At 30.3% G+C, this 9,139-nt stretch overlaps 1 protein-coding gene across 1 annotated transcript; it reads right to left on the reverse strand.

Annotated features, from left to right (window-relative positions):
* Positions 1-5,265: 5,265 nt before the first annotated feature.
* Positions 5,266-8,885, reverse strand: LOC106434221 (polyadenylate-binding protein 3). Its single transcript, XM_013875058.3, has 7 exons — positions 8,282-8,885; positions 6,946-7,727; positions 6,779-6,856; positions 6,616-6,705; positions 6,205-6,519; positions 5,895-6,128; positions 5,266-5,686 (listed from the first exon to the last, which is right to left on the reverse strand). Exons 1-7 carry the CDS (start codon positions 8,586-8,588, stop codon positions 5,471-5,473), a joined length of 2,022 nt encoding a protein of 673 aa, XP_013730512.2. The 5' UTR covers positions 8,589-8,885; the 3' UTR covers positions 5,266-5,470.
* Positions 8,886-9,139: the final 254 nt, after the last annotated feature.

Consider the following 9,139-nt stretch of genomic DNA (forward strand, 5'->3'; position numbering starts at 1 on the left):
TTTCAGAATTTTTGAATTTTAAGTGTAGCAACAAAATCAGTATAGCTTTATAATTATTTTATTCAAATACATTCTTCTCAGTTGAAAGTAATACTCTCTTATTCTTTTTATATGATTCACTTTGAAGTTTCTTTTTGTGGACTATTTATAGACGAAGAAGAGACAGAGGCTGTAAAGATGGCAGATGGGTGGTGTTGTCTGGATGCGACTAAAGTAATTCTAAACAGAGGTATATTAGCTTATTTTGCTTGTAAATTATTACAGTTTTCTATATATATTATCTACAGTTTGTGGATTTATGCACATACAAATTAACTCTTTTCAGCATCCTTTGGTATCCGCGAATAGAAACAAATTTTTCTATCTATATGGTTGGTGTTTAGATTTTTAACCAAAAATAGTGTTAATACTTACATATTATAATATAATAATTCAAATAAAACAAATGAATTTTCCCCATACACAGTACGGGGCCCAAATACTAGTTTTTTTGATAAACAATAAATCTAAGAAGAATCACTTTTTAAAAGAAACAGAGAAAATTAAGAAGACTCAGTCAATATGTATAACTACGTGTTTTCCTGTAGCATGTGGATGACAAAATTTTAATTTAAATTATAATTAATTTATTTTATTGATATTGTTAATTTTATTTTTTTACCAACATTTTAATATAAATTTGATTTAATTAAACATAAGTCTAAGATAAAAATAATTTTGTTGATGTTAAGTAATATTTAAGAATATATATGTATATATTTAAAATTATAATCTTAGATAGATTTTTCTATCTATTTCGTTTAGTTACATATATTAAATCAACTTGTATAAAATTCATAAAAAAGTATAATTATCAATTATTTAAACTTAACAGTATTTATAAATTTATAAATATATGAGAAACTAATGATTTTACAATTAAAATTTATACTTTTTTAAAACAAATGTATAAAAAATTTGAACATTTAAGTAACAAAATTTTTATAATTATGAAAAGATAGGATTAAATAATATTTCAAAATTTTAAATGTCTGGTTTTAATATATTTATTTTAATGATGATGTATGAATTATTAACATATTTTAAAAAGATTATCAAAATTATAAATCAACATTGTATGAGTTATATTACCCATATTCGAAAAAATGTACCAAAAATATAAATTAACATTAAATGTAATTGTTAATATCATGTTTACTAATAAATCATGTCATCAATTTTAATAGGCACTAGATTTTGACCCGCGCAGGCGCGCGGGTGTATATTTTGAAAAATATGTTGATATTTGTTTTTCATGTAATTATTAGGATTTGAAAAAATGAATCCGAGGAACATAACCGATACCGATCCAAAGATATAGTACCAAACCCAAACATAAATTGATTAAATATTCTAATTATTCAAAATTTTGTTATTTAGAGAACCGAATCTGATCCGAACCGAAGTATTTAGGTATCCGAATTTATCTAAAAATAGATTTATATACTTATATATATTAATTATTTTTAGATTTAACGTATATAAAACATCAAAAATGATACTTTTAAATTGGTTTAAATACTTGAAAATATATATAGATAGTCAAAAGTAAATATCTGAAATAGTTAAAGTATACTCAAATCACCAAAAATACTTAAAATAATTATTGATTTCGTATCCAAAATTTTAAATCAAGCCAATTGATATGTTAAGTTTAAGTATTATGACATATGTTATTCAAATTTATACGTAATATATTATTTTATTTATACATTTTTAGAAATTTAAAATATATAATGATTTAAGACTTTAAAAATAATTTAAATTAGTTATCCAAACCCAAACCAAACCCGCAAAGATCCAAATCGAACTCAAACCAAAATTTAGAAACATTCTAATAAGGCTAAAATCTTTGACCCCGAAAACCCAAAATACAAACCGATCAGAACTAAACTCGTATGGGTATCCAAAAGCCCATCCCTAGTCATTATTATATATCGTATTTTATCATCATATAATTAATCGTATTTTATATGTACCATCATATAAGTAATCATATAATTAATAGTATTTTATACATACCATCATATAAATAATTACATATATTATATTTTTAAAACTTAATTTGAAATATGAAAACCATAATTTGAGTTGGTATTTCAAATTGGGCTTTGTATTATATTTTTCTTATATATACTAGATCCTTTCGCCGCGCTACGCGCGGATAATATATTTAAATTTGTTACATTTATCATTTTTATTTGTATGTAAATTTTTCTATATTAAATTATATATAACTAATTTTTAAATTTGATTTTTTTTTATTTTTCGTTTGAAGTAAATATTTATATTATATGTAACACAATTAACTAATAAAATATGAAGAATCAAGTCCAAGATTTTAGAGTTATGTAAAAAATATATAATTATGAATACAACACAAATTATCTTAGTTTAAAAGATCGGAATCTCATCTCGAATAAATTTACGAAAAGAAAAAGTACTCCAATAATCTACTTAAAATATTAAACCTCCTTTAAAAAAACGGTATTAATAATATTTTTTTACGTATAATAGTTGAAAATTGATAATTGAATATCGATCTAGAATATTATTTTAATATATCTAATATAAAATATTAATTGTAATAAACATATTTTGAATTTTGTAATATTACATGAATTAGAAGTCTTTAAAATCTAAAATCTATCTTATTAACATACTATTTTTTTATTCATTTATTATTTTAACGTTACAAAATATTGCTTTAGTTTTATTTGTATATTACTTTTTTAATAATTTAGTTTCTTTTTAAGTAATTTTAAAATTATCAAGAATATAATATATTTAAAATTATTTAAATATATCCAAATATGATGTCTCATTTTTATGTGTGTTTGCGTTGAGCATATTTAATTTGTAATTTGTATATTTAATAACACCTTATTGCGTGTCGTTATATGGTTTTAATAAATGTGTTGTCATTTCATTTTTATTACTACTAACATGATTTTTTAGTGATCAGTGATAATGTATTTTTAACGTTATGTATTATATTTTTTAGTTTATTTTTTAACTCTTCGTGGTGGCACTTTTTTTAGAATCATTTTAATTAGATAATAAGTTTCAAGATGTAAATAAAACTGTGTATGTTGTAAATTTAGACTTTTTAGTGTAGCTGAGCACTATCAATAATGGAAATTATATTATGATTTTATTTTACTAAATATTTCTTTCTGTGTATTTTTTTTGTTTTATTTTGTATTTTTACAATATTATTGCATTATTCTTTAAATGCAGAGAATTGATATTTCTATTTTTTGTTTCATATACCTTAAAAGTCTTCGGTTGATTTTTGTTTGTTTTCTTTCTCCAATTATAATGTACAATTCGACCGTTTTTTTTTTTTTTTTGGGATCAAACTACTAATATCATCAGATAGAAAAGCTTAAACTCTAAGAATGGAGTGAGTATTTGTGCTAGAGAAAACTGATTTAACCAATAATACAGTGAGATATTATAATATTAGAAGGTATGGAAACTCTTCTATGTTGTCCTACGCTGGACATAATTAAGTTGTTGTCAATTGATTCTATATTTGTGATAACTGGAAATACATCTTTATGTCCTTCTTACATCATCCTTAATTGGTTTACGGTTTGACTATTTCTAATATATTGAGAGTAACATAAAATTAGATGTTGATTATTTCCTTCCAATTAGGAATGCTCAGAATGAGAGAAATTCAAGATGAGACCACTTTACAATTTTGTCCTCATATCTATATAGAGTTAGTTTATACATTACTCTATCTGTTTCAAAATGTAATCAATTTTAGTTAAAATATGTAATATTTAAAAGTTATTACTTTAGAAAACTGTTATTTAATATAGTAATTTACATAGTTTAATTGGCTACACAATATCTAATAAATATAAAGTTACATTGAAATATAAAAACAATTTATATAGTGAAACAAAAAATACTTTTAAATCATTATATTATAAAACAAAGAGAATATTCAAATTATATTGAAACATTAGAATAGTAAAAATCAAAAAAGCTGAAATCTCAACTTTGATCATTTACGTTGGCCATGTTATTAACTTTGAAGATAACGTGAATGATCAAGAACAAAAAGATTAATTTTAGCTTCAGTCTTTTTTTTAGTCATTTTACCAAAAAGAAAAAAAGAACAGGAAGATGACTAATAAGAGAAGATACAAACAGATGTACTGTAAAAAGGTGTTGATCACAATAGCAAACATTATAGTCTCAAAAATAGTTAACTTTATATTAAATATATTAGTCAAAAATAATAAAATATATAATATTAATAAATTTCATTTTAAATATAATTTAACTTTTAAAAAATTTATCTTTGCACATGGTGCAGAAAAACACCTAGTATTATTTGAATTTCAAAAAGTATCTCATGCACTAACTTTTTGTGACAAAACAAATTTAAGGAACTGGGCAAGAGATTGAAAGGAGGGATGTGGAGAGGTACAAAGAGTCTTCACTTCATGAGTTATAATGGAGCATTGAAGTGCCATTGTTGTAGTCGTAGGAGTTACACCGGTGAAGTTGGGTAGACGAACAGATTTGGAGTCGCTGGAGACGTCTAAGGTAAGTAGACTAAAGAAAAAGAAGCTATAAGTTATACAATGGGCTGATTATTTTGATGGGTTTGGATGGTTCGAGACCCATCATCTAAACATTCGCGATGACGTGGCAGTTTGATTGGTGGAGAATATTTTATCCTATGTGGCACTCCTAAGAAGCCTCAAAATTAGTAGCTTTTATATAGTAGGATTGACAATATTTTTTTATAATGGTTATTGAAAAATAGTTTAGTAAAAATCCATTTTTGAATATATGTATATTTTTGAATCAATTTTTGATATAAATCAAATTTGAATTATTATTTTGATTTGAAATATGTATATAAAGTTTAAATTTTGTTTTATGGTTAGTTTAGAAAAAAAAATTTTAGGGAATTAGATTGACTCATTTTGGTATATTTTAAAAGTGGCCTAGATAACTTTCAATTTTTAAAAAAAACATAAGCCCATTACTTTTTTTCTTAATACTACTATCCTTGTTTTCAAACAAAAATATTTTTTTTTAAAAGACTGCAATCCATGTTTCCAAACACTCCAAATTTTTAAAAGTCCTATTCAAGTCTCCAAACACTCCAATTTTGTACTTGAGTTTTAATAAGATAGATGTCACATCTATTTTGTTAAAGTGATTATAGAGATGACACGTGGCAAATCACTTCTCAAATAATGTTAGTGCCATTATTATATATATATATATAGTCAAGAATAAACTAATTGAAGTAGATTCTTGTTGTGATTCAGTGAATGGACCAAATATTAAGTTAAAAGACTCAAAACCATAAGTTTTAATAAATAGAAAGTTGCTAAAAAGACTAAAGAAAGACTCATAGTATAAAACTAGGAAAATAAAAAAGAAGGTGGAGATTTCAGTCGATGGTAGAGAAACCAAGATCATGATCAGGTGCATCAGCAGAAAGCCTGAGAACATCTAATGCCTCAGAAACTTTAGACTTGAGTGCCTCTGGTGACTCCATCAGGTGCAATATCTCGGCCTGATCCATCTCCAACAACATTCCTGTCACTTTAGCCACGTGAAGTGGTTCCTGCCTTTCCACAAGTGGGTATAGTCGCTCTCCGAGCATCTGTAGAGTCCAACCAAGTCACAATATACATGTTACATTAACTTGCCAATCTTAATCAAATCTCTTTAACATGTTCTTTAAAAGATGTTATAAATCTATGGATTTGTTTACAAATTATACACTAAATGTAAAAGCAATATAAAACAATGGAAACCTAGCTAGGTCTCATATGAGGTTAGCTGAGATGTAGAGGAAAGAAGGGGCAAACCCGTGTGCGATCAGCTGGACTTGCAGAAGCTAAGAGAGAAGTGAGCTTAGAGATTGGAAGTAGAGGAGCTTTCTGGTGATTTTGAGGAGCAACAATACCAATTGAAGAAGCATCAATTGGCAAAGGCATGACTGGAGGCAACGTTCCTTGTGAAACACTCAATTCCAATCCGTTCCTCCCGTTACCCGCACCATTCATGTATCTCATTCCCGGGCTCGGGTTATGGTGTATAAGCTGCAAATATCCAACACAAATTCAGTCTCATGATTAGCTTAAGAACTATAAACAAAACTATGTTAGTTTAACATACTTGTTGCTGTTGTTGGATGTGATGTGGCATGTTAGTAGCACCGCGCCCAAATCCCATTCTATGACCGGCCTGAGGTTGTCTCTGAAGAGGATAAGGCATGATGAAGTTGCCTGGGCCAGAACCTGGACGCATCCCGGGCATGAACTGAGGCTGGAATCCATATCCCATGGGCTGGGATGGGACCATGCTTGAACGCCCATTCTGGCCTACGTACATGTGCTGAGGTGGACCATGCATTGGTCCACCTCGTGGGTGATTAAACCCCGTCATTGGAGATTGCATTGACTCTGGTGCTCTAATCTGTGAAAACAGCGCCTGAAAATAGCATGACGTAATCAGTCACACAACACAGCTTTAACAAACCACATTTTTAAAAAATATATGTGAATAAAGAGAGTTTGATTCAGAAACCTGTAAATGTGCTTGTCTATCTTCTTTGCGCTGCGCAAGAGCTATGTAAAGTGGTTTCCTTCCTATCATCTTCCCGTTCATTTCATTCAGCTGCATTGTTATAAATATTACTTCATATCTCAGATGTCAAAAGAGAAGAGTAAAAAAGCTTTAGGCAACTCACGGCTCTTGAAGCTTCTTCAGGATTGGAATAAGCAACAAAACCAAACCCTCTGCTTATTCCTTGTGGATTAACCATAACCTTTCACATATTATTAGAGGACTTGTGTTCAAACACAAACGTAACATCAATAAAAAAAAGATATTTGCATGCATTTTTTTTGCTATTACCTTGGAAGAGGTTACATTTCCAAACTCAGAGAACATCTCCTTGAGTTTCTCATCATCAACGCTATCATCAAGATTCTTCAAATACAGATTTGCTCCTTGAGATTTCTCAAACCGGTTCATCCTCTCTTCCTCAAACTTCCTTCTCAGCTCTTGCTCTCTCTCAGACTTCTTCTGCGCCCTCCCAACGAACAACACATCATCCCCTAAGCTAATCCCATTCATCTTCTCAACGGCTTGCGCCGCTGCTTCGGCACACTCAAAGTTCACAAACCCGAAACACCTCGAGTTTCCACTCTGGTCCCTCATCACAACCGCGCTCGAAATCGATCCAAATTTACCAAACGTCTTCCTTAGCTCGTCCTCACCAATCTCCTTGGGGAGATTCTTGACGTACACGTTAGTGAAACGCGGCGTAGGGGCGTTTTCTTCCCGAGAGCGTTCTTGGCGTCTGATGAAGTGTCCCACGTATACTTGCTTGTCGTTCATTAGCATTCCGTTTAGTTTGTCAATTGCTGCTTGAGCAGATTCCTCCTTCTCGAACTGGACGAACCCGTATCCCTTGGACTGTCCGGTCACGTCAGTTGCAACTTTGCATGAGAGGATGGTTCCGAAACTCGAAAAGGTTTCGAACAAGGCCTTGTTGTCGATAGAGGCGTCTAGGCTTTTGATAAAAATGTTACCTTTGCCGCTCTTTCGCGTGCTGGGGTCACGGTTCGAGAGCATGATCCTGATGGGCCTGTCGAAGAGGGGAGTGTAGTTCAAGGCCTCCATTGCGCGGATAGCTAGGAAAATAACTCACCTTTATTAGTTAACCAATCATATATAAATAGCTTAGAAATATATAAGATCGTTATTGTAAAAGTAAAAGACTAGCTTGCATCTGCGATGACATATATAAGGCCCAAACACACTAATTAATCACGTTTTTGTCAAGCATATCATTATAGAAAAGTTCTTTTTTTCCTATTGAAAGAATCTTTATAGAAAAGTTGCATGGGCAACATCTACGAATGCTCCTGTATTCAAACGATACATGTCAATGATGCATCAGTGTTACAATATACTGACTATAATTAAATAGCAGGTCTAACAAAACGCTACATTGGAACATAGTGATTTGCATGAATAGTAGAATATGAAGTTTTTTTAAAGAACAAAAAAAAGAATATGTATATGAAGTTTTCGCAAATATAATTATTAAAAGGTGAAAAAAAACGATGATCGTAATACTAGTGTGAATAGTATAATTCTCTTTATTGTAATGCAATTCATGAGAGTGTTTGATTACATGAAACCCTAACTCGAGCATGAAGCGATAGAGTAACGTGTATTTTACCATCATTAGGGTTACTGAAATTGATGTAGGCATATCCCAAAGATCGACGGTTTTGATCGCGACAGACTCGGACCGAGACAACACTAGCGATATGTTTGAACAGATCGAACAGATGTGCTTCGGCCACTCTCGGGTCTAGATCTCCCACGTAGAGCGATGAATTCGGATGCGTTTGATCAGCCGCAACCACTGGAGATTGAACCGGTACCGAAACCGAAACCTGAACCGAAGTCTGAGCCGCCGTCGGACTCGGAACTTGATCAATCATTGTCGACGGTGCAACCCCCGTCGCAACCGCGGCCGCCATGCTCGTGCGTTTACCTTTTTAGAGAATCACCGATCCTTAAAAGAATAATGGGAGGATTAGATTCTCTAGGGGCTTTAAGTGAGAGAGATGGTGTTTTGTATATTTTCTTCAAAGTTTATCATTTCCTTATTTTTAAGGGAAATTGTTTTTATTCTTATGTCGATTTTTTTTTCCCTTTTAGTTTCCTCCAATGATCGAGAGGATTGGTGAGGGGAAAATCGATTCGATCTGAAGAGTGTGTCTAAGGTATTTATAGATGAGAAAATGACTTAATTATTTATTTTTAATATGAAAAGACTTACAATTTTCTTTCTTCTCTTGTATTTTTACTTGTTTGTGTGTGTTTTATAGGCTCATATTTCAGGATGATGATGTCTCTTTCACAGTAGTAGTTGCTTTTTTATACACCATAAAAAAATCAGGATGAAATAACATGTCTCAATGAGTCTGGAACTAGATGATTCATATAGTTCTATAACACACAAAAAAAAACTGAAAGGTGTAACGAACCAAACTTTTTTTATAAACCCTTAGACCATAATAATCGTATA

This window comes from Brassica napus, chromosome A8, assembly GCF_020379485.1.
Source record: "Brassica napus cultivar Da-Ae chromosome A8, Da-Ae, whole genome shotgun sequence".
Lineage (NCBI taxonomy): Eukaryota > Viridiplantae > Streptophyta > Magnoliopsida > Brassicales > Brassicaceae > Brassica > Brassica napus.

Excerpts from the sequence above, each read along its gene's own strand:
- LOC106434221 (XM_013875058.3), bottom strand. The coding sequence starts at position 8,588 with ATGGCGGCCGCGGTTGCGACGGGGGTTGCACCGTCGACAATGATTGAT. Across the intron at positions 7,728-8,281 it reads TTTCAGTAACCCTAATGATG|CTATCCGCGCAATGGAGGCC; the intron begins GTAAAATACACG and ends TTATTTTCCTAG. Across the intron at positions 6,857-6,945 it reads GAAATGTAACCTCTTCCAAG|GTTATGGTTAATCCACAAGG; the intron begins GTAATAGCAAAA and ends AATATGTGAAAG.